Source organism: Ahaetulla prasina, chromosome 3 (assembly GCF_028640845.1).
Source record: "Ahaetulla prasina isolate Xishuangbanna chromosome 3, ASM2864084v1, whole genome shotgun sequence".
In the NCBI taxonomy this organism is placed as follows: Eukaryota; Metazoa; Chordata; class Lepidosauria; order Squamata; family Colubridae; genus Ahaetulla; species Ahaetulla prasina.
Window position 1 is genome coordinate 134,327,928 of NC_080541.1, and position 27,082 is coordinate 134,355,009.

Sequence of the window (27,082 nt, forward strand, 5' to 3'; positions counted from 1 at the left end):
TCATGTTAAAATAAAATTGGGCTATGCTTAGCTGAATATAAGCATACAAAATCTTAAACAAACAAAATAAAGCTAGAATCTGAGTATTTGTGCTTCAATTCTATTACTCACAGTAGCCACTGAAACTTGAACCCAGCCCAAGTTTTAAAATGAAATTCCATTTCAGCAGGAATAATACTTTAGGATGTGGCCAGATTATCCACTTCAATTTAATATGGTCAAAACCACAGTGTTTTTACAGCCTTACAGTTGATTTATCAAATAGAATGGTGAACAAAACCATAACCTGTAGTGATTCAGTATTAAGTGTGCATTCAAAAACGTGGCTTAAGTGCTTTTCCTCTTAAAACAAATATATCTACATACCTTGTCTAATCTCAGGCAGCAAAATGGCACTTTTTCATGGAGCAAATGGCAGAAAGTAGGAGAACTTCCTATGTAAGGTGAATAAGGGGGATAGCCTTTTAAATACCTAGAACAAAGAAGAATCTGGTCTCATTTTTTTTTGCTTTTATAACAGCATATGCACACCCGTTCATTGTGTTTGTTTTGTCTGAGATGTACAGTGACTTCTTTTTTAAGCAGACACTTGAGAGATATTCAACACTAAATCCTATAACTCTGAAGCAGCGTAAGGTTTCTCTAAACAGCCAGTTATTTCCCAGTGTTAAATCTCTCTCCTCTTGAACTTTCTGACTCAAATATAGATGATGTGTATTTGTCTATATCACCTCCCTCTGTGTGTAATAAACATGTTACTTTTTTAGAGCATTTACTGTACCTTTTTGCTGTATTCCTAAAAAGTTTCACTATCCTCAAATGTGAGGGTTGGTTCTCTTGCTAGTTATATAAGTTAAATAAGTGGCTGTATTAATGATAATATCGTCACTTTTGTGATCTAGGATTATTTATTTCATTTTTAGCCATGCCTATTGTTTAACTGAGTGGCCCCCAACCTTTTGGGCACCAGGGACTGGTTCGATGGAGGTTTTTCTGGAGGGGGTGTAGTTTGAATCCTGCCTCCATCCCATGAATGGGACTTTGTTTGTTTGTGCAGCCTGGTTACTGGCATGCCGTGGACTGGGAGCTGAGGTCCTCTGGTTTAACTGATTTAATGTTGATTTTATTATCTGACACCCAGAGTCACTTTTATCGAGAGGGGTGGCCATAAAAAAACCCTGATACATAAATAAAAAATATAATAATACAACACCTAAGGTGGCCTTATTTTGCTTTGATGAGACACTTTGGGTCGCAAAGGTCACAGCACTGAAATCAAGCGGGGGGTCTGGTTTAAGCAACCTAGTTTGCCTCCATGAGGGTTCTGTGGCATCACCTCATAGGTTCACCCAGCACTTGCAAAAGCTTCTCCATATAGCAGCATCTTTTGCACATGTACGGAAGTCCCATCTGCTTTTGCAAGCACCAGGGGAAGCTGTAAACGAATCCTTGGAGAACAATCACCAACAGCGATATTTCTAGAAATGTTTTGCTGAATCCTTTGTCAAACCAAAACAATTTCTTCAGTATTTACACCGGCATAAGAGTTACCCTGATTCCAAAGAATTGCATCTGTGCTTTGGTCATTGTCATGAGCTGTACTGTATAAATGAATGGACTTGGCAGTGTTTTTTTCATTTTATATTTAAATTTCAGTTATATATTGTAAAAACTGAATGTATTTTAAAAGGGGGCACAAGGGCTCAACTTGCTCATCACATTGAGCTTGTCAGCTGGAAAACTGACCTCCTGGTTTGAGACCCAAGTGCCGCACAACAGGGTGAGCTCCTATTACTTGCCCCAGCTTCTATCCACCTAGCAATTTGAAAGTCTGCAAAGGTGAGCAGATAAATCAGTACCACTTTTGGTGGGAAGGTAATAGAGTTCTGTGCACCTCGGCTTATAATCATGTTGACCACATGACCATGGAAAGGGTCTTCGTCCAATGCTGGCTCCCTTGGCTAAGAAACAAAGATGAGCACTGTCCCTTAGGGTTGGACACAACTAGACAAGTATTTTTACTTTATTGTGAACTATAAAAGTATTATGTAGTTTCTCATTGTTTCTTAATTTCATATTTCTTGTTACCATCCGACCCTTCAGACTAGGTCTGCACAACATACGGCCTGTCAGTTTTTTAAAAAATTAATAAATTCACTGTGGCCACTCTGATGCTGCTCTGCTAGTCACAAAACAGCTGGTTTCTGTGTGAGGTTGTGGCTGGCGAGGGGATTTTTAATTCATCAATGTGGTCCATTCCCCATTACGGATTGCGTAGGCCTACTTTAGACTAAGTACAAGCAGCCCTTGTTTAGCAACCATTTAGAGTTTGGCAATGATGAAAAAATAAATTTGTGATCATTGCAGGAGTATAAAGCAAGGAAAAAATGAATTAAGATTACAAGCACAGTCACGGTTTTACTCGGGGCCACTTCATTTAATGACTGAATGGCTGGTCCTGATTGTGGTTGCTAAATAAGACTGCTTGTATATATTGTGGACCTGTCAGCTCTCAAAACAACTTTAGTTGAAGCCATATTCTTTTTACTTTGTTTCTAAGTTGCCATGCCTATGGGGGGGAGGGGGAACTATGGGGTGTGGGATAATTTCCTCCCAGGTACCAGACATAACAGTGATAAGGCCCGGAGGAATCAAGGTCATCTCAATGAGAGCCATCTTTTGGCCGGAGGGAGTAGCTGAGTAGCCTGCCATCTACCTGGTTGACCAGTGACACTGGTGTGTGTGTGTGATATCTATTTCTTTTATTATACTGAAAATGCAGGAAATATTTAGAGTTGGATGAATGTGCCAATATGATGTACCCAATATAATGGATTTTTGAGAAAAGCTAGTTTCAAAATCTTGAATTGATTGGGACCATTACTCAGTACCATGACAGGAGCAATCTAGAGATGTCTCAAATGAACTCTGGAACAAGATACTAATTTCCCTTTTCTGTGCTGTTGTTGTGTTTAAAAACATACTCAATTAAAAGTGCACTTTACATACTCCAGACCATTCAACACTTCTTCATCGGAGGGTGTGGCTTCATCTTCGGACTGGTCACTTAAAAGATCACAGCTATGAAGCGCTGAAGTGTCTGCAACCTCCAGAACAGGTGCAATGCTTGGCCTTCTGCCCGTCTTAGGTGCTTCTGAAGGAAGAGTTAATGTAGCTGCATTTGGAGATCTACAGCCTGTATCTTGCAAATCTATAGCAACGGTACCTGGGGGCGGGAAGAAGTAGATGAAAATGAAAATGATTTAGGTTTTGAAGGGAGGAGGGTGAGCCCTATCAACATACTGTAAATGAAGTTCTCTTCAATCTCTTCATAAATGACTTAGATGAGGGAATAAAAGGGGAAACTCATCAGATTTGCAGATGACACTAAGCTGGCAGCAATAGCCAACACCCCAAAAGACAAACTCAGGTTCCAAAAACATCTTGACAGACTTGAACAATGGGCCCTATCCAACAACATGAAATTTGACGTGGAGAAAAGCGAACTTTACATCTAGGCAGGAAAAACCAAAGGCACAAGTACAGAGTAGGCAAAACCTGGCTCCAAAACAGTAACTGTGAGAGGGACCTTGGAGTTCTAATGTACAATCACTTAAACATGAGCCTGCAATGGGCAGCCACCGCCAAAAAAAGCTTATACAATCCTTGGCAATGCCTGTACCGCTTTATAAAACTTGGAGTACTACATCCAGTTTTAGTTAACACATTACAAAAAAGATGTCTTTGGAAAAAATGCAAAGAAGACCAACTAAGATGATTAAAGGCCTGGAGATAAAAACGTATGAAGAATGGTTGCAGGAATTGGGTATGGCCAGTCTAGAGAAAAGAACAACTAGGGATAACATGAAAGCATTATTCCAGTATTTGAAGGGCTTCCACAAAGAAGAGAGGGTCAACTTATTTTCCAAAGCTCCAGAAGGAAAGACAAGAAACAATGGATGGAAGCTAATCAAGGAGAGAAGCAACCTGAAATTAAGGAGAAACTTCCTAGCAGTGAGGACAATTAACCAGTGGAATAGCTTTCCTTCAGAAGTTGTAGAGGCTTCATCATTGGAGGTTTTTAAGAAAAGACTGGACAGCCACTTATCTGAAGTGGTATATAGGGTCTCCTGCTTGAGCAGGGGTTGGATTAGAAGACCTTCAAGGTCTCTTCCAGCTCTATTCTGATTGATTAAGATGTGACCATGAAAACTAAAAGGCCTAGCAAGGAGGAGTGTGCAAGAGATTTTAAATGCTAACCAACCTGAATGCAAAGGTTGTTTTGAATATTCAGAGCTGGAAGCAAAAAAACCTCATCTGAGTGTTTTGTTTCAAATTCAGAACAAAAGTATATGCTCTTTAAACAACGTGACTGGACCTTAAATTTATTGCTTGTGATTCGGTTCTTTCTGAGTTTTTCCTCCTTCTACACTATAACCAGTATAGCAGCAAAAACTAGTCACTATTTCCTGTTCGTGGTTTAGACTGAATGGTATGATATGCGGGCGGGGTGGAATGTTGTGGCAGACCAACTATTGCTAAGCATATGGCTATCCAAAAAAAGAACCATTTTAATAGGCAGAAAAAAATCTATTCACAGCTGCTTCCCTGTAGATAAACTGTTATTGTCTTTTTAAATTCTTTGCTAAGAAGGAGAGACATATGGATAGGTCCAAAGGTTCTACGAAAGAAAATAGGTAATGGAAGGAAAAGGAAGACAGGTACATGAATTCAGATGATTCATTGAAAAGTTTTGCCAAGGCTGAACATTATAAATTCAAAAGTCACTACTAGGATTAGAGTGAAGGTCTAGCACTGCTGCATAGCTGCACTTGGTACATGCCTTGTTTGCAATGTATTTAAGGATAGATTTTGCTGCTTTGTTGAGCTTGGATCAGGCATGTGTATGTGTATTGTTAGTATTATTTGTGCACAAGTAAAGCAGGCACCCTTTTTTTAGCCCAATAAGCAAAGGTCAGTTGTAGCAAAGACTACAAGATCAGTTGGTATGCTGGGCTTTTTGGTAGGTTTGTGAGGCAAACAAAACGTTGTAGAAACAAACCAACAAAAAAGACTTTGCTTGGTGGTTGAGATTAAATTTTAGACCATGCTTATCGTTACCTGCCACCCAACCTATAGAAAAAATGGTCAGGAACTGTAATTAAAATCAGAATCAGAATAGAGCTGTCATTACAGCTGACCTTGAAGATCTTCTTGTCGAATCCCTGCTCAAGCAGGAGACCCTATACCATTTCAGACAAGTGACTGTTAGTCTCCTCCTAAAAACCTCCAGTGATGAAGCGGCCACAACTTTTGGTGTCAAGCTGTTGCAATGGTTAATTGTCCTCACTGTTAGGAAGTTTCTCCTTAATTCCAGGTTGCTTCTCTCTTGATTAGTGTTCATCCATTGTTTCTTGTCCAATTACTGTGGTTAGATGCACAGATGCTTAGACTGGATTTGAATTTTTACCCACCTATTATCGAGTCCTTCCCAAGAACCTGGGATATACAAATGTTGTTTGAAGATGTAAAAGGTCTAATGAAAAGAAGGACTAGTGGTAACATGATAGCAGTCTTCCAATATTTGAGGGGCCATCACAGAGAACAAGGGGAGACCCATTATCAAAAGCACCTGAGGGCAGGACAAGAAGTAATGGATGGAATTTTATTAAATAGTGATCCAATTAAGGAGAAATTTCCTGACAGTGAGAACAATTAATCAATGGAACAGCTTGCCTTCAAAAGTTGTGGGTGCTCCAAAACTGGAAGTTTTTTAAAAAAGAATGTACAGCCATTTGTCCTGAATGTTACAGGGTCTCCTGCTCAAGCAGACGGTTGGACTATAAGACCTTCAAGGTTCCTTCCAAATCCATTATTCTATATTCTGTATCATTACATGATGTAAGCTTTTCTAAATAAAGCTGTTTTATTGCAATTGACTGCTGGTGATTCTGTCAATGTAGATGGAGTTCAAATAGTGTCCCAGTTACTTTGGGATTGCACCCAAGCTGCCTATTATCAGTAGCACTAGTATTGAAAGTATTTTTTAAAAAACCCTAAATAAATATTTAAACTCATCATAATCCATCAAATGTATGAGAAGAAGAGTGTATGATGATCAAGGTATAAGACTTTTCTTTTTCCTTGAAGTTGCTGGTATACTCAGCTGCCAGTTTAGGGTGTTCTCCAAGGCCTTGCAGGCAGGCTGGAGATATCTGAGGTGCACCATCTGAGACTGGAGATTATTGGCTGTAGACAAGCATTATTGGATGGGAGCAGGTGGCATTGCTGGCACTGACAACATTTCCTCCTTCTGCTTGTTTGCAAATTCCATCCTCTTTTTATCTTTTATGTCCCCTGGTCTCACCTCACTTGAATGGTCACCACATAAAGACTGTTTATTATTGAGAGACTATAATTCCAGAAGACAAAAAGTAAACTATATTTTGTTTACGTTATGTTTCAAGTTAATCCTTGTTCAGAGAAATCTTCCACGAGTAAGGAAATGGACACAAATAAAGATGTCATCACATGAAGACTGACACAGCAGCAACAAAAAAATTCTTGGATCAGTCAGGGGAGCAGCTACAACACCAGAGCCAAGAAGGACAGAGTATGGGAGACAACAAACAGAAGAATAAAATGGAGAATTCCCAGAAACGGAGGCTTGCTGGAAGAAGCATGCAGTCATCCAAGAAGTGAAGCAAGGAAAAACCAAGATGGAGGTGGATGGATAAAGACACTGATGCTGAGTGCAGTCAATGAAATATCTCACTGACCAGGCTGCTAGATAGACCAACAATAGAATGAAGTCTTACACAAGAGAGGTGTAATTGAACCTAATCCCTTGACAACATTATCACTGTTACCCTTAAGTACTTTTCCTTGAGACATATGCTATTGTTAAATGCCTTAGCTCAGGGAATAGCTTAAGTAACAGAAGACTGTTTATTATTGAGAGTCTATAATTCCAGAAGAGAAAAAGTAAACTATATTTTGTTTATGTTATATTTCAAGTTAATTCTTGTTCAGAGAAATCTTCCATGAGTAAGGAAAACAACACAAATAAAGGTATCCTTTGACAGGATTATTCACTGCTTCTGTCTCTCTACTCCACCCTTTGCGAAATAACCTACCGCAATATAGACAATGTGCTGACATCTCCTTCATTTTGCCAGTAACTGCAAAGCCTGAACAACAGTTTCCATAATTATGATTTCATTTACTTAGAGGAGTCTGGTCATCAGGAAGGTATTTCTCAGAATGGGAGAGTGAACAATAAAATCAGTTTCATATTTGATTCAGTAACATGGAAACTTGGGCTGATGGAATAGAAAGTAAGCACCATTTCAAATCTAATTGGCTTGTGAATGATAAACCTTTATGTATCAGTTACTTAAATGGAAAGTTCAATATTCTGTTTCTACCACCCCAACTCCACTTCATTTGGTGTATTATCTGAAGAAGACTAAAAAATTTTATTTATGATTTCTTTTATACTTTAGATACTCTTCTAAAACTGTCAGCCTTCTCAGGTAGACCAGACGGGGAATACAACCAGATGGACTAATTCTGCTTTATTATAAGATTAAACTAATAGAATTTTGCAAGTCTGAAGGTACAAATTTCTCACCATCTCTTTTACAGCCTGAGAAGTTAGGGAGCTTCCTTTCTGACGCTCTTTTTCTGTCTATTATGCAGCTGTAGGCTAAGCCTTCTCTTATTTAACCATTCCCTAGGCAGCATCTCTTCCCCTCCCCCTCCCCTGCTCTCAAGTTCTTTTTCATATATATTATTATGTACACTGAGAACATATGCACCAAGACAAATTCCTTGTGTGTCCAATCACACTTGGCCAATAAAATTCTATTCCATTCTATTCTATACCAGGAGTCTTCAAACTTGGCAACTTTAAGATTTGAGGACTTCAGCTTCCAGAATTCCTCATGCTGGCTGGGGAATTTTGGGAGCTGAAGTCCACACAAGTCTTAAAGTTGCCAAGATTGGAGGGTCCTGCCATATACCATTACCTTACTGAGGCAACATTATTTAGTGTGGCTTACCCATACTAGCAATTATGCTGTGCACTGGCAGCCGAGAAGGACCATGATAAAACAATCTTGTTGGGTGATTTTTTTGATGCTGCTCTTGTTTCTTAAAAGCAGAATTTTCTTCTTTTGTGATGTTAATATAAAAACATATATCTGAAGAGCTCATAATATACCGGGGACCTGGGTTCAGCAAAATATTTTTGTTATCTTCCCTCCTAACACCGATTAAACAAACACCAAACCTAATGTCAAAAGTAAAAAAGAAATGTTGTTAGGAAAAATTGAACAGCATACAGTATATGTGCTTATATCCATTCCTTCGCATCTCATATTACAATAAAATGAAGAGAGACAATATGAAAATATTTTAGATCCATTCGGGCTGCTTAAGACTCTGTATACGATTCAGCTCAAGAGCAATGAGTTTTATTCTGGTTTGAGAAAATGTAGCGGCTTTGTAAAACATCTCAAAGAAAGGTTCTCCTGAATTATGGAGGCCTCCCTTCACTAAAATTCCAGCTTCCAATGAATGATACTTCACTGATGAGTCATCTACCCTGGCCTCTTATAATCATCCTTTGAGCTTGTTTGTTTGTTTGTTTTTGCATTTTAATGTTTAATTTGGGGAAAGAGGTCAACTTAACAGCCTCAGATTCCTAACTAATCAAGATCACTTCTACAGCATACATCCAGAGACATTCTAATAGCCCCTCAGTTGTAGGTTTGTCTTCTTACATTGAGCCAAACAATATTATGAAAACCCAGTGGAGCAAAAGTTTATCAGGCTATATAATAAAAAAAGAAAATGAAACTATTGGGAAAAGGGGGGGGAGGGGAAAGGGGAAAAATGTAGGGGAAAGGGGAAAAAGAAAGAAAAACATTGATTACCAACTCTTTAGCGCAATAGAATATGGTAATAACATTGCAGCCTCAGATTTTTACTTTTATATGTTAATATATACTAGCCACTTCAGTAACAACAAACCTATCTAATCAACAGAACAGAAGTCAAAGTTTCATTCAAAAGGGGAATTTTAAAAAGAATCTTGATTGCATTTCACTGAAAGAAACTAAACCTACCGTTTGTGTGCATGGAAAGATGCGTATGTGAAACTCTTTCCTTCATATTCAGCAAAAAACACACTCTCCTCCAAGTTAATGTGATATACTTCATTCCCTGAGCATCTCCCATACATTTTCTGCCACTGTTCTGGTGACTGTTGGCCCTCTCTGAAACACAGATATATACAGTGAGTTAGCATCAGTCTGTGCATGTAAGCAGTAGATATATGTAACATAAATAGAATCCCAAAAATGATTTTCCAAAAGGCAACTGGACTTTCTTGAAGTTTTTTTTCCCCTTGAAAATGTTTCACTTCTCATCCAAGAAGCTTCTTCATTTATGAACTTCAGAACTGAGGAAGCTTCTTGGATGTGAAGCAAAAGGTTTTGAGGAAAAAAAAACCCAGTAAAGTCCAGTTGCCTTTTGGGAAATCACCTTGGGACAACTATGACCTAGATCAGGGGTGTCAAACTCATAGCCCAAGGGCTGGATGGTCACACACTGATGACGTGTTGTCGTGAGTTTGACACCCCTGACCTAGATGATTGAGAATCATCATTGTCCCTTGCCCAACTATGTTCAATCTCACAGCAAAGATGGCATCCTGCAGCAATACTTAAACACTCAGTTCTGGTCTGCTCATATTACAGAAAGCGCAACCTGAAAAAAAAATGGAGATTTTTTTTTCTTCCCATTTCAGACCTTTTTTATTTAATTGCCATCTGCAGTTTACCCTTTTGCCCTTTGAAACATTTTGCATTATTGGATAAACTTACTTTTTGGAAAGTTCACAATAGGGAAAAGGTTAGGAATTGTTTTATTACATTCCAAATAAACATAGAGGGCTGTGAAAATATTTACATATATATCCTGGACATAAACTGTTTCAACTCCTACCCTCAAAACAATGCTATAGAGTACTGCACACCAGAACAACTAGACACAAGAACAGTTTTTTCCCGAAGGCCATCACTCTGCTAAACAAATAATTCCCTCAATACTGTCAAACTATTTACTAAATCTGCACTACTATTAATCTTCTCATCGTTTCCATCACCAATCTCCTTCCACTTATGACTGTATGACTCTAACTTTGTTGCTTGTATTCTTATGATTTATATTGATATTGTTTCCTGATTGTTTATTTGTACCCTATGACTATCATTAAGTGTTGTACCTTATGATTCTTGATGAACATATCTTTTCTTTTATGTACACTGAGAGCATATGCACCAAGACAAGTTCCTTGTGTGTCCAATCACACTTGGCCAATAAAATTCTATTCTATTCTATTCTATTCTATTCTATTCTATTCTATTCTATTCTATTCTGTTCTGTTCTGTTCTGTTCTATTCTATTCTAGATAAAATGCAATTTGAAATTAAGACAGAATAGTAATTAAATGACTATTGAAACAATATTTTTATGTTAGCATAAACTCTTATGCTAATGAATATGACTTACTGATTTACTGAAAATTGCTAGATTTTCAATGTGACTTACCAAAAATTGCCAAATTTTCACCAGAGCAGAATTCTGCATATACTTGGCTAAGCATAGTAATGCTAATGAAGTTACTGTACCATTTTTCCCTCTGCCACTTCCAGCTGGCAGGCAAGGTTGCTTTTCAGCTTACTAATAACATGCACATTCTTAGCATCTTGATATTTGCCTGGCTCAGTATTGTGGCAAGGTGTCCACCTTGGGGTATACTGAACAGCCACACAGAAGGTTAAACAGCTTTGTGGGTTAATGTCAATTTTTTTATTTCTAGCTTTTTCATAGCTTTTATTTCCAACTTTTGTATGTTCTTCATTAAGTACTCTGCTATATAACTTTACCCTGATATTCACACCTTTTGCTTGACAGAATCTTTTGTTTTAGAAGCTGGAGGGCTGGTAGAAATCTATCAGCTACATTGTTTGTATTCTTATAATGGAAAGTTATAGCTGTTCCCTGTTATCTAGCTTTTTAAGGTTTCATCAAGGATGGAGGGAGGAGAAAAGGATTCAAAGGTTAAGAAGCAAAAGTATAAATAATAGGATTTTACAAAGACATACAAATTAGAGGTTTAGGGCATTTCATGAACAGCAGTCAACTTTTTTCTTCAGATTATAATACAAACAATCTACTTTGCCTGCTTTGATTAAAAAAAACATTTTGAGAAAATGGGTGTGATATTAGAGATTTGTAAAAATAACATCCTTTTGCAAGTACAGTTAATAGATTTGGTGGGGGAGCATTTATATAATACGACAAATCTCTCTTCAGAATTATTCATCTTCCTGGAGTAAATCTCTCTTCTTGGCCTTAATTATAGTTAGGGTACATGTGATATCAGATGTTGATTTTAGTATCTTCAAGAAGAGATTACTTCTATTATTTATGCACCAACCTTCTGAATATTTTTTAAAAATAAATACAAAGTAGCTTTTACTATGTTTATTTTTTTTAACCAAAGCCAATGGACAATTTTAATACTATCTATTTAACTGGGTGCATCGATAGATGCATTTACTTAAAGCTACATTAAACACTATTTAGCAATAGTAATAGCACTTAGACTTATATACCGCTTCACAGTGCTTTACAGCCCTCTCTAAGCGGTTTACAGAGTCAGCATCTTGCCCCCAACAATCTGGGTCCTCATTATACCCACCTCGGAAGGATGGAAGTCAACCTTGAGCCTGGAGAGATTCGAACTGCCAAACTGCTGGCAGCTGTGATCAGCAGAAGTAGCCTGCAGTATTGCATTCTAACCACTGCACCACCGAGGCTCTTAAGTGAATGCAAGAGCTTTTTTTCTCCATTGTTAGCCAGTTTAGGAATCTTTTATTCTATAATAACCATGTGAAATGGAGTAAAGATTTCAAAAACTACATTGGGTGCCAATAGAGGAAAGCTATGCTTTGAAGAAAGAATACAAGGTGAAGTCTTGAATCTTAGAAAGAGCACACAGGAGAAAGTAATCTCTAAACTCTGAAAATAATTAACCTAGTCTTTCCTAATCTGTTGATCTCCAAAAGTGCTATACCTTATTCCCTGTAACTGCCAGTAATCACCTGTGTTTGGTATGATTACAAGAGCAGAAAGCACAAAGCACTGAGAATCAGTGGACAAGGACCACTTTTATGTCATGGATAGGATCTTTCCTGTTCAAGCAATAATCAAAATAACAGTCACTTTCACATGTTCACTCCCTGCAATGAGATAAATGTTATACTTACTGCCCTCTTGAAGTATGAACTAATAAAGTGATAAGCGTTGATGTAGCTGGGCAAATACAATTCAAAGCCAACATTGCATATTTGAATTCCTCTTCACATACAACGTGATCTGTGGAAGAAGAGGAGGAGGAGGAAGAGGAGGAAGAGGGGGAGGAGGAAGAGGAGGAGGAAAACAACTTTTGTTTATTTGAACTGCCAGCTTGCATCCTGGAAACTAAAACTGATCTGTGAGTTAATTTGTTGTTTTACAAATTCTAAGGAAAAAGAACAGAAGTGTAGAAAACAAAGGTACCATAATGTGGTATTATATCTCCCTTATTTTTGTGTACAAGATGGCAATTAGAGTAAAATGTCTTCCCAGCAATGAAGTTCCACTTCTAGAATGTATTCCCAGGAAAAGACAGTAGTCTGATATGGTTTAAAAGCTAAGCAAAAGCTATTTAAAAAAAACCACAACATCCTGGAAATTAAAAACAACCAAGCTAACGTAAGACCTTCTTTGCATTTTACACACACCAGAAACATTTCTATAGGAACAGATACAAACCAACAACAAAAAGGACACATTGTTAAGCTTAAATGAAGATGTGAATGTGTAAAACCTCAACATGCTCTTCTATGTGAAGGTTTCAGATTTGTTTGAAAAAACAGCATATGAGGAGACTTGGTTGCACAGTGGTTAGAATCAGTGGTGAAATCCAAATTTTTTACTACCGGTTCTGTGGGCATGGTGTAGCTTGGTAGGCGTGGTGTAGCTTGGTGGGCGTGGCATAGGAAGGATACTGCAAAATCTCCATTCCCATCCCACTCCAGGAAAAGGATACTGCAAAATCCCCATTCCCTCCCCACTCCTGAGGGAAGGATATTGCAAAATCTCCATTCCCACCCCACTCTGGGGCTAGCGAGAGATGGTATTTGCCGGTTCTCCAAACTGCTCAAAATTTCTGCTACTGGTTCTCCAGAATCTGTTAGGATGCAGTATTGCAGCAAATGGTGCTCATAGCCTGGAGTTCGATCCTGATGTTTCTGAAGATTGACTCAGCCTTCCAGGCTGAAGAACTGACCGTATTTTGTTTCATTCTCAAAGATACCTCCGCAACTATTTTAAAACTTCTATTTTAAGAGTGGTAAGTTTGGAAACAGCTTGCACTGAAACTGTTCTGGGAATTTTCATTGGTTGGTCAATTTTTGACAAAAAATAAGTGCTTGGTTCCTATTGTAGCATGAGTAAGCGTATCAATATGATAATAAAATGCATGATTTTATGAAAATTGACAAGGGTGAAAGAGGTTACTGCAGATATCCAGTTGCTTTTAATGGAAATTTCATGAGATTTGAACAAAAGGGATTCATGTTGGCAAAATGTAACGAGGAAAATAATATGAACAACAGAGATAAATCATTTATTTAGTGCAATTCATGAACCACAAAGATTGGTTTATTTTAGAGTAGCTAACCTCCATTTATTTTCACCTCAGTATTTTCCTACAAATTTCCTGACTGAATTAAGCATTTAGATACTTGAATGGGATTGAAATATAGTTTTATAAAATAAATCTGAAATAAGAACTATACGCTCTTGCTAATGTGGAAGATAAATCTAACCGTCCCACCTAAAAGCACTGCTATAGTGAGAATATTAAATAGTTTACAAGAATAATACTCACTGCAATTAGATTTATGGGAACACCTTTATTTACAGGAAATTGCCTGTGGATCCTATCTTTTGATGTCTTCTATAAATATTATGTACTAGCTAGCCAGCAATCCAGAATACCAAGCAAAGAGGGAAACAGCTAGAATATAAGTCACAAAGCATAATTCTTTCATAGCAGGGAATAGGTCCTCATTTTACTAAGCCAAATTTAGACTAGACAGCCTCCAGAATCCAGCGAATAATTGAATAATTCTATATTTCAGCTAGCACGGCATTACAGTTTTATACCCTGGCAACATGGATGACGTCTTTCTGCTTTAGGTTTTAATGACAGAAAAAAAATAGTTCTAGGGCAGCTGATAAAATGATGGAGTTATGCATGCATTTCCTTATCTGAGAAGATTGACAGCAAAACCAATCTTATGAATGAAATTTTACTTCTTTTAACAGGTGCCTCAGGAAGAGGCTCTGAGTTTGATCACAACAGGAAAAAAAAATGTTTGGGACACTTAACAAACATGCTGCGTAGATACAATGTGGGGTGGAATGTAGTCTGGATTCCCAGGAGGTTGGAATTACATTCCAAATAAAAAAGAGAGACATCACCAAGAGAATTTTGATAGTTTGATTGGGAGAAAGAAGGTCAAGATAGCTCCTCCTTAGATGTTTTCAGAGTATATCTTTAATGAAGCAAAGCAGTTTGCTTTAGTTTGGTAAGATTTCTGTCTATAGGTGAGAAAAAAAAAAAACTGCTGAGAAGTAATTCTGTGTCTCTATTCTTGGTTTTTGGAGCCTGACACAACATCGAATTATTGACCTCCTTACCACTGGAGACAGACTTGCTTGCACAAAAGTATCTTTCACAAAAATAAGAGGGCAAAAATCTCGATATTGTAACTGTTTACACAAACTTTCACAAATATTATTCTTATATAGTAAAAAAGGAAAACATTACTTGAATTACATATCTGCATGATTGATTAATAGGTAAATACTTCAAATAAGTTTATATTTGAAGTGTGTGATGACAGTTGACCAAAAGTGGTCAAAGGAAATGAAATTCATCATTAAGAAGACTGAGTAATAATTTTTGCTATTTAAATTAAGAGGGGATGGCATTTCTGAAAATCTTAATCTTAAAGGGCACATTTGCATAAAGTTGCTGAATCAAGCTGAGAATTTGTAATGTAGAAAGGGTACTGATTTCTGGAAGGATCTACAGAAACTGTACCAAATGAGAACATAATGGATGAGGGGAAGCAGGGGCAAGAGGGGAAACAGATTTGGCTTTTCCTTGAGCTGGAAGTAGTGAACCATTAATCTTAAAACAATACAATGTATATTCTGGACCAGGGGTCTACAACCTTGGTCCCTTTAAGATTTGTGGACTTCAATTTCCAGAGTTCCTCCGCCCGCAATGCTGGCTGAGGGACTCTGGGAGTTGAAGTCCACAAGTCTTAAAGGGTCCAAGGTTGGAGATCCCAGTTCTGGACAATATTTATTTGGCACTAGCATATTTGAGTTATGACAAAATAAAATAAAAAAATAAAATAAAAAATAAATAAATTTTACTTTTTAAGTTAAGGAAAAATAGTCAGTGCTTTTATTTTCTGTTTTCTGTTAAATTTTTGTTTAAAATCTGTACACGGGAGATAAAAAGATACATGCTGTATCTTGTATTGTCCTAGTGGATTATAGTCACCTCTCAAATTGCTTTTACTTGCTTATTTATGCCACAGAATACCTGGCTAAGAGAAGCTGGGCTGATCACCTGCCTTCAAAGTTAAATCCTCATTACAAAAGGTCTCTTAAGCACAGCTCATCTTAGCTCTATATTCTTTGCAGTCTATGGGCTCTCAACATAGGATTTTGCTTTAGATACAGAAAAAATTAAGAAAAGTATCTGTATCTTTTACTTGATCAAGATCAACATCAGACCAAAAATCAAGTAAACAATACCCGAATCAAGGAACTGCCAAACAAGCTAACAGTAAGCTGCTGAACCAAAGAAATGCTAAGATCACCCCCATCAATACTGACAGGGCAAGCCACTAGAATATAAACTGAGAGCAAACCCCACTTCTTATTAGCACTGATGGTGTCACATAGTTTGGGTAAAGAAATGTTTGCAAGGAAACAACCAAGCTCATAGAGCACTAGGGACCCCTTACAGAAAAAAAAGCAGGGCTGGTCAACTAAGATGATGATTACGTAATGAGTAATTGTGCAAGTTATCCCCCTCCCCAGTAGTTGTCAATTCTAACTCCCCACTTTCAAATGTCCCAGTTAGAGTTGGGTGACCAACCCTCTGGCCATTGCCTCCCAGGGGCTTGCTCATATAGTAGGTGGTAGAACACAGTAGTAAAAATAGCAGCAGTTAATAATATTGCCTGGTCTTCTATCTCAGTTAGTAGGTCTTCCAGTGGTCTTATTGAGTAGAAAAATCTAAAAATATATGCCACTATATGTTTTGTATGTTTTCCCATTTAAGTTATTATACTTTTCTTGACGTTTAGAGGTATCTAAGCTACAAGCACAAGAAAACCAATGTCCAATCATTTTATTGATGTATATTCTTTCACTTATATTCCATTTTGAAATCTTTTAATTAAATACTGTGGGTGTTTCATAGGTTTTGAGCACAGGTTATTATGAAGCTGGAGTCCCATGTTCCTGGAGAAAAGCCAAACTTCCCCTTTATTTGTTCATAAAAATGGCTTGCAGGACTACAATTTGATACATGCAGAGGAGTTTCAGCTCAACAAAATATTTTCCTTAGAGACAAATATTGTAGAAAATGCATTCCAGCTATATATGGTACACACAAAGCTACTTCACTTTTGTTTAACTTGAATAAATAATAGAACATTAGTATTTATTATTCAATATGCAAAAGACTTCAGAGATTGGATCAGGTGCAGAAAATAAAAATTAGATGTCAACCCTACAGGGACAACAAAGAAAACACTTAAGGATTTCTAATGGAAAAAAGAAAAGTACATGGAATATGATAGAACAATAGTTTTCAAACTGTATTTGGAGAAATCAAAATTATTTTGTTAAGTGTATTGATGATTCATCAATTATTATTTTTTTCCTAAGTATTCTAATAATAGTAATCATAAAATCAGTATGATAAATTTGTTAATTATCAATAGAGTTCTTCGGAAGGCTTACATTAAAATTACATTAAAATTAAAATACTTCTCAAAATCCCCAAAGCTTTAACCAAAAACTGTCTACTATTGACCTCACCCCATTCCTAAGAGGTCCGTAAGGGGCGTGCATAAGAGCAAAAACGTGCCTACCTGTCCTATTGTTTTCTTTCATTATATCCAATCAATATAGTTATTGCATACTTATGCTTATATATATATGCTTATATATTATATAGTTACTTTCATGCTTATGCTTATATATACTGTTGTGACAAAATAAATAAATAAATAAATAAATAAATAAATAAATAAATAAATAAATAAATAAATAAATAAACTTTGCATGGATGGTATCGTGGTATTATAGAGCATGGTTTTCATGCTGAATGAAAACAACAAATGAATAAAATATGTTTCTATACAAGTGGGAAGTCATTTGTTTATAGCCTAGTTTTTTCCCTACTACAAAACATGCATTTTCTTGCTTTGCTCAAATAATTAAATATGTGAGCACCTATCCGCATTCTAATTGCATGGTATACATGCAAATTTATCACTGCATTTCTTGTTGGTGGAACTTGGTTTTATTTCAGGCACAAACCTCCTGTTCAGTCAAGACTTTCAAAGAAACAATGTGTGATTCACATTGTTCAGGCAGTTGTAAATTCATTCTCCAAGAGTGGATGGTCCCATCTAATATTAAAAAGGTTGTTGTGTATCCAGTGAGATCATCCAACAACTCACGGTCAGATATCATCCATACACTGATGATAATCAGTTATATTCTTCGACCTCTGGTCGACCCAATGTTCTTGTTAAGACTCTTTCTCAGGATAATGAGCACTACTCTACTGTGCTGACTACATTGTCAATAGTTTTCTGGGTGCAATTCAAGGGGCTGGTTGCCATATATAAAACATTTCATAGCACAGGGCTGAATTATTTGCAGAATTTCCAGTCTTCAATTAATTCTGCTTGTCCCACAAATTCAGACAAAGTTGGCATGGCTTCAGACCCCTTGATTAAATAATGTCATTCAATGGGAACCAGGAAATTTTAAAATAATTTAAATAAGGGGTTTTTAGGGGGTGGGAGGGCTGAGAGGGATTTGGGGGAAATCCCATCAGATCCATGGCTAGACCCTATGAAGACTCATGGCAGGGACTCTCTTGATTTGGAGGTGGAAGAAGAGGCAGGAGCTCTATGCCATGAGGGCGGTGTTATCTGCACAGTAACTGGGAGGGGCAGATATGGCGGGAATGGGGGCCCATATCATGTTCGGGGTGTGCGCACTCGCTGTTTGCAAGCGATCGCGCACTCCGGTCCCCCTGACTCTTCCCATTCCCCGAGTGGACTAAGTCCTCAGAGTCTGGGCCTTTGGTTGATGTTATGCAATGCCAGGTCCATGGTAAATAAAGTCCCCCTCGTTTGTGATCTTATTCAAGAGGGGGGTGCGGACCTGATAGGCATTACGGAGACCTGGTTAGGCACGGAAGGGGGAGTTCCCCTGGTGGAAATGTGCCCACCAGGTTTCCGTGCATTTCATCAGCCGAGGGCCCAGGGTAGGGGTGGGGGGGCGGTTGTTATCAACGAGAGTTTAGAGCCAAGGGAGACCACTGTACCACAGATAACCGGATGTGAATCCCTCTTTGTGAAGTGGGGCCTGGGGGGGCAGGTGGGCTTGCTGATCACGTACCTGGCTCCTTGCTACGTGACAGCAGCCCTACCCAAGCTACTGGATGTAATCGCCGGGATGGCGTTGAGACCCCCAGACTTATGGTCATGGGGGATTTCAACCTGCCATCGGTGGGTGAGGAGTCCATGGCAGCTCGGGAGTTCATGGCTTCCATGACGGCCCTGGACCTGACCCAGTTAGTGACGGGTCCCACTCACATCGGGGGAAACATTCTGGACTTGATTTTCATCTCTGGACAGTGGTTGAATGATCTGGAACTAGGGGATATAGTTATTAAACCCTTGTCATGGTCGGATCATTCTGTCCTTCAACTCAACTTTCAAACCGCCGACCCTCACCACAGAGAGATGGGACCGGTTTGCTGGTTCCGTCCCAGGCGCCTGATGGAGAGGTTCCAGATGGAGAGGTTCCAGATTGGGCTGCTACCTGAGGCTCAACTGGGGACCTTGTCGCTGCCTGGGAAGGGGCAGCAGGGGGGGCTCTAGATCGGGTCGTGCCTTTGTGGCCTCTGACTCGGCGCTGCTCTTGATTAGTTCCTTGGTATTCCGAGGAGCTGATAGAGATGAAGCGCCGGAGAAGATGCCTGGAGAGTAATTGGCGGGCCACCCACTCCGAATCTGACCGGACACTAGTGCGGTCTCAAATTCAGACCTATCTGGTGGCGATGAAGGTGGCAAAACGGGAGTATTTTTCCACCCTCATTGCATCTGCAGATAACCGCCCAGCCGCCCTGTTTCGGGTAACCTGCTCCCTTATTCATCAGGGAGCGTTGGAAGACCCCCTCCAGGGATGAGCTGAGGAGTTTGTACAGTATCTGCAAGATAAAATCACTCAGATTCGGGAAGGGTTGGACGCAGATTGGGTAGGGCCGGGCGAGATGGCGGAGGCTGGTCTTGATGTCTCCATCTGGGATGAGTTCGATTCTGTGACTCCTGAGGACATGGACAGGATACTGGGGAGGCTGAATGCGACCACATGTTTATTGGACCCGTGTCCCTCCTTGTTGGTGCTGGCCACCCAGGAGGTTACACGTGGCTGGCTTCGGGAAATCATTAATGCTTCTTTGATGGAGGGTGTTTTTCCTCCCGCCTTGAAAGAGGCGGTGGTGACTTTTGTTTAACTTGAATAAATAATAGAACATTAGTATTTATTATTCAATATGCAAAAGACTTCAGAGATTGGATCAGGTGCAGAAAATAAAAATTAGATGTCAACCCTACAGGGACAACAAAGAAAACACTTAGGGATTTCTAATGGAAAAAAGAAAACTACATGCAATATGATAGAACAATAGTTTTCAAACTGTGTTTGGAGAAATCAAAATTATTTTGTTAAGTGTATTGATGATTCATCAATTACTATTTTTTTCCTAAGTATTCTAGTAATAGTAATCATAAAATCAGTATGATAAATTTGTTAATTATCAATAGAGTTCTTCGGAAGGCTTACATTAAAATTACATTAAAATTAAAATACTTCTCAAAATCCCCAAAGCTTTAACCAAAAACTGTCTACTATTGACCTCACCACATTCCTAAGAGGTCCGTAAGGGGCGTGCATAAGAGCACAAATGTGCCTACCATTCTTGTCCTATTGTTTTCTTTCATTATATCCAATCAATATAGTTATTGCATACTTATGCTTATATATATATGCTTATATATTTGTGGGGTGCCACAGGGGTCGGTTCACTCGCCTCTCCTGTTCAACATCTATATGAAGCCGCTGGGTGAGGTCATCAGTGGTTTTGGGGTGAGTTATCAACTGTACGCGGATGACACCCAGCTGTACATTTCCACCCCTGACCACCCCAATGAAGCTGTCGAAGTGTTGTCTCGGTGTTTGGAGACCGTGCAGGTCTGGATGGGGAGAAACAGGCTCAAGCTCAACCCCTCCAAGACGGAGTGGCTGTGGATGCCGGCATCCCGGTACAGCCAGCTGCAACCGCGGCTGACTGTTGGAGGCGAATTATTGGTCGCAATGGAGAGGGTACGCAATCTGGGTGTTCTCCTGAATGAACGGTTGTCCTTTGAAGATCATTTGGCGACCGTCTCCAGGAGAGCTTTTTACCAGGTTCGCCTGGTCCGCCAGTTGCGCCCTTTCTAGACCGGGATACCTTATGCACGGTCACTCACGCCCTCGTCACTTCTCCCCTGGACTACTGCAATGCTCTCTACATGGGGCTCCCCTTGAGGAGCACCCGGAGGCTTCAGTTGGTCCAGAATGCAGCTGCGCGGGTGATAGAGGGAGCCACTCGTGGCTCCCATATAACTCCAATCCTGCGCAGGCTGCACTGGCTACCTGTGGTCTTCCGGGTGCACTTCAAGGTGTTGGTTATCACCTTTAAAGCGCTCCATGGCATAAGACCGGGATATCTTCGGGACCGCCTTCTGCTACCACATGCCTCCCACCAACCGGTACACTCCCATAGAGAGGGTCTCCTCAGGGTGCCGTCAGCCAAACAGTGTCGGCTGGCGACCCCCAGGGGGAGAGCCTTCTCTGTGGGGGCTCCTGCCCTCTGGAATGAGGTGCCTCCGGGCTTCGCCAACTCCCGACCTTGGACCTTCCGCCGTGAGCTGAAGACTCTTTTATTCTATCGAGCTGGGCTAGCCTGAATAAGTAATTTTAAATGGGGTTTATTTTATATTATGTATTTTATATTATGTATTTTATATTATGTATTTTATATTTAAATTTAGGCCACATTGAATAAGTTTTTTAAATAGTTTTTATTGTAATATATTGTATTGTTTTACTTGGCTGTTCACCGCCCTGAGTCCTTCGGGAGAAGGGCGGTATAAAAATTAAATTATTATTATTATTATTATTATTATTATTATTATTATTATTATTATTATTATTATTATTATTATTATATATTATATAGTTACTTTCATGCTTATGCTTATATATACTGTTGTGACAAAATAAATAAATAAATTAAATCATAAACTTTGCATGGACGGTATCATGGTATTATAGAGCATGGTTTTCATGCTGAATGAAAACAACAAATGAATAAAATATGTTTCTATACAAGTGGGAAGTCATTTGTTTATAACCTAGTTTTTTCCCCACTACAAAACATGCATTTTCTTGCTTTGCTCAAATAATTAAATATGTGAGCACCTATCTGCATTCTAACTGCATGGTATACATGCAAATTTATCACTGCATTTCTTGTTGGTGGAACTTGGTTTTATTTCAGGCACAAACGTCCTGTTCAGTCAAGACTTTCAAAGAAACAATGTGCGATTCACATTGTTCAGGCAGTTGTAAATTGATTCTCCAAGAGCGGATGGTCCCATCTAATATTAAAAAGGTTGTTGTGTATCCAGTGAGATCATCCAACAACTCAGGGTCAGATATCATCCATACACTGATGATAATCAGTTATATTCTTCAACCTCTGGTCGACCCAATGTTCTTGTTAAGACTCTTTCTCAGGATAATGAGCACTACTCTACTGTGCTGACTACATTGTCAATAGTTTTCTGGGTGCAATTCAAAGGGCTGGTTGCCATATATAAAACATTTCATAGCACAGGGCTGAATTATTTGCAGAATTTCCGGTCTTCAATTAATTCTGCTTGTCCCACAAATTCAGACAAAGTTGGCATGGTTTTAGACCCCTTGATTAAATAATGTCATTCAATGGGAACCAGGAAATGTGTCTTTTGCTTTATCTGCTCTGTGCAACACCAAGTACCAAATTTTTCTGACCATTATGGCTTTTGTGCTGCATTAATAGCTTGGCTTTCCTCCTGTTTCCAAGTACTGAGGTAGGAAATTAAGTGAGCCTGTTTTGAAGGCTTGTTTTAAGGTGTATATATGTGTGTTGCTCTAAGCACAATGGGACAAATTGAATGAATGAAAAACAACAACCCAAAGTCAAGTATTTGCATCATTCCACCTAAAGTTAGATTGGCCCAAACCCTTCTTAGAAGGCATTTCAAACTTTGCCATCGGGCTCCATGGAATCATGGAGTCCATTTACCGTATTTTTCCATGTATAAGATGCACTCCCCCACCAAAAGTGGGTGGAAATGTCTGCGTGTCTTATACAGCAAATGTTGCCGAAGCCCTGCCCACCTACCAGCCCCCAACCTTCGGCCTCTGCCTCCCAGCAATTTGCCTCCTTGCAGCAAACAGCAAACAGCCTGGTCAGCTTCAGCACAGCCTGATTTAGCACGATCAGTTGATTGGCGGTTGGATCTGCCTCCCGGAATACTGTCTATCAGCTGTTCCAGGCTGTAGGGACTGCCACCACCGCCCATCGCCGCCTACCTCCGCCTCGGTGCCCCCCATTTTCGACCTCTGTGTGCTCCATTTTTGGCCATTCCAGGCGGCAGGGATAGGTGGCGTCAGGGCTACCTGTCTAATCTGCATTTTCCAAACAAATGTGATAATGGTTACCTCCAACTTTGTTTTAAAAACCTAAACTGGCAAAGCCCATAGCTGACATTTGGCAGGTTGATTTTTTTTTTGTGATGAATTCAAGCTTCCTGCAGCACAGAAAGGGGAAGATGCTTCTTTGGAGCTCTCCCTGGATTATCTGAGTTAGAAATGATTAAAAACCATCTTCTGCCTGGCTTAATTTTGCACTGGTATCTGGCTAGATTAGGGTTCTGCTGGTGGCCTTCTTTATTTCTGATAGGTATCCTCTTTTTACAGTATCTTCAAATGAACTAGGATTTCAGCTAATAGAAATTACTGATTCTAATAATCAGCTTTGGGCCATTTGTGGGGCCTTAAGGGTTTAAGGGTAACTTTGAATTAAAACAAAACAAAACGCACTATGAGATTCGGTGAGTTTGTTTGTTTGTTTGTTTTACTTATGAATTCCACAATTGCCTAAATGCTCACACCATTCTTATTGCAGAAAACATTAAATGGCATTGATCAGAACAGAAAGAATTATCCAACTCTACATCTCAACAAGAATCAATCAGACTTACCTGCAAATTTAATATGAAACTTATTTTCAGGCTTCAGTATCTGAACGTACAACGGACAATTTGGAGCAAAATCTTTAACTGCCCAAGCTCTTAAAATGGTTTGATGGTCCTAGAATAAAATACAAAACAGCACATCAGAACGTTTAAGACAAAATACAAACTTGACTATATTAATTAATATAAATGCTTATGTATAGCTGACAATGTGCTATTAAAAGCAAAAATGCAAAACAAAACAAACAAACCAACCCAACCCTTTATTTGACATATGCTTTTGCAAGAAACAAGTCTTTTAGCTTCTAGTTTCTATACTTTAAACTATTTTTCAAACATAAGAATATCCCATAGTTTTGTGCCAATTATAGCAGAATTCATAAGTAAATACTGCTGTTAAAAATAACACAAAATGATTCAGACCGTATTTTCCCTTAAATGACTTTAATATAACTTATAGTTTGAGCTTCTGGAGCTCAGGTAGAGCATGAATGTTTCCAAAGCAATTTCAGAACAGGATATCTTACCCATGCAAATATTCTTTTTTTAATATCTATTTAACTTATATAATGCATTTTTGAACATTATCATCTCTACATGGGCACTTTTAGATAGTACACAGTTTGAACTGGGAGCCACTGGCTTGTATATCCCATTGCATAAGACTACATTATCTCACAATGTCTATGGAGATGCTCAGTCATCCAGGTCATGGTTGTCCCAAAGGTACTTTTTTCAAGAAGCAACTGGTTCTGGTTTTTCTTTGAAGACGTTTTGCTTCTCATCCAAGAAGCTTCTTCAGTTCTGATAAGCAAAATATCTTCAAAGAAAAAGCAGAAAATCCAGTTGCCTCTTGAAAAAAGCACCTCTGAGACTATCTCAGAATATTACCTGTTTTAATCTTCATCTTCTTTGAAGAGAAATTAGACTGCATTACAAGTTACACAGATTTCAAACTTTGCCATCGGGCTCCATGGAATCGTGGAGTCCATTTACCGTATTTTTCCGTGTATAAGATGCACTCCCCCACCAAAAGTGGGTGGAAATGTCTGTGTGTCTTATACAGCGAATGTTGCCGAAGCCCTGCCCACCTACCAGCCCCCAACCTTTGGCCTCTGCCTCCCAGCAATTTGCCTCCTTGCAGCAAACAGCAAACAGCCTGGTCAGCTTCAGCACAGCCTGATTTAGCATGATCAGTTGATTGGCGGTTGGATCTGCCTCCCGGAATACTGTCTATCAGCTGTTCCAGGCTGTAGGGACTGCCACCACCGCCCATCGCCGCTGCCGCCTACCTCCGCCTCGGTGCCCCCCTTTTTCGACCTCTGTGTGCTCCATTTTTGGCCATTCCAGGCGGCAGGGATAGGTGGCGTCAGGACTACCTGTCTAATCTGCATTTTCCAAACAAATGTGATAATGGTTACCTCCAACTTTGTTTTAAAAACCTAAACTGGCAAAGCCCATAGCTGACATTTGGCAGGTTGACTTTTTTTTGTGATGAATTCAAGCTTCCTGCAGCACAGAAAGGGGAAGATGCTTCTTTGGAGCTCTCCCTGGATTATCTGAGTTAGAAATGATTAAAAACCATCTTCTGCCTGGCTTAATTTTGCACTGGTATCTGGCTAGATTAGGGTTCTGCTGGTGGCCTTCTTTATTTCTGATAGGTATCCTCTTTTTACAGTATCTTCAAATGAACCAGGATTTCAGCTAATAGAAATTACTGATTCTAATAATCAGCTTTGGGCCATTTGTGGGGCCTTAACGGTTTAAGGGTAACTTTGAATTAAAACAAAACAAAACGCACTATGAGATTCGGTGAGTTTGTTTGGTTGTTTGTTTGTTTTACTTATGAATTCCACAATTGGCCTAAATGCTCACACCATTCTTATTGCAGAAAACATTAAATGGCATTGATCAGAACAGAAAGAATTATCCAACTCTACATCTCAACAAGAATCAATCAGACTTACCTGCAAATTTAATATGAAACTTATTTTCAGGCTTCAGTATCTGAACGTACAACGGACAATTTGGAGCAAAATCTTTAACTGCCCAAGCTCTTAAAATGGTTTGATGGTCCTAGAATAAAATACAAAACAGCACATCAGAACGTTTAAGACAAAATACAAACTTGACTATATTAATTAATATAAATGCTTACGTATAGCTGACAATGTGCTATTAAAAAAGCAAAAAACAAACAAACAAACCCAACCCTTTATTTGACATATGCTTTTGCAAGAAACAAGTCTTTTAGCTTCTAGTTTCTATACTTTAAACTATTTTTCAAACATAAGAATATCCCATAGTTTTGTGCCAATTATAGCAGAATTCATAAGTAAATACTGCTGTTAAAAATAACACAAAATGATTCAGACCGTATTTTCCCTTAAATGACTTTAATATAACTTATAGTTTGAGCTTCTGGAGCTCAGGTAGAGCATGAATGTTTCCAAAGCAATTTCAGAACAGGATATCTTACCCATGCAAATATTCTTTTTTTAATATCTATTTAACTTATATAATGCATTTTTGAACATTATCATCTCTACATGGGCACTTTTAGATAGTACACAGTTTGAACTGGGAGCCACTGGCTTGTATATCCCATTGCATAAGACTACATTATATCACAATGTCTATGGAGATGCTCAGTCATCCAGGTCATGGTTGTCCCAAAGGTGCTTTTTTCAAGAAGCAACTGGTTCTGGTTTTTCTTTGAAGACGTTTTGCTTCTCATCCAAGAAGCTTCTTCAGTTCTGATAAGCAAAATATCTTCAAAGAAAAAGCAGAAAATCCAGTTGCCTCTTGAAAAAAGCACCTCTGAGACTATCTCAGAATATTACCTGTTTTAATCTTCATCTTCTTTGAAGAGAAATTAGACTGCATTACAAGTTACACAGATTTCATAAAAATAGGAATCCCAATAGCAGTGACAAAACCATATATGCAGCAGGCATCTGGCCGATAATTTTCTGCAATTTCTATCTACTGCCATATAAAAAACAGTATTATTACAGCCAATGAAAATGAGAACTCAAAGGCTTGTTCCCAAACTCTTATTATCCTTTTCTATCCCATCCCATCCCATCCCATCCCATCCTACTCTACCCTACCCTATCCATTTGAAAACCTCAGAATATTTTTTCATATCCAAGGAAACATACTTTTGTGGAAGGTTTGCTAATACATGATTATAATTTGAGGAAATACATCTCTAGCATAGATAATTTTTTTGGACAAAAAGAAAGATAATTTTTTTCTGCTACTCATTCAGAATG

The 27,082-nt window shown here is 38.7% G+C and overlaps 1 protein-coding gene across 1 annotated transcript in view; it reads right to left on the reverse strand.

Annotated features, from left to right (window-relative positions):
• KCNT2 (potassium sodium-activated channel subfamily T member 2) overlaps positions 1–27,082 on the reverse strand; it is a 163,762-nt gene that overhangs the window by 66,160 nt on the left and 70,520 nt on the right. Inside the window, exons 13-18 of the mRNA XM_058176642.1 lie at positions 25,772–25,880; positions 12,342–12,450; positions 9,132–9,281; positions 8,064–8,293; positions 3,010–3,226; positions 367–472 (exon numbers count right to left, since the gene is read on the reverse strand). Coding sequence (XP_058032625.1) covers positions 367–472; positions 3,010–3,226; positions 8,064–8,293; positions 9,132–9,281; positions 12,342–12,450; positions 25,772–25,880 — 921 coding nt within the window. The remainder of the gene's footprint in view (positions 1–366; positions 473–3,009; positions 3,227–8,063; positions 8,294–9,131; positions 9,282–12,341; positions 12,451–25,771; positions 25,881–27,082) is intronic.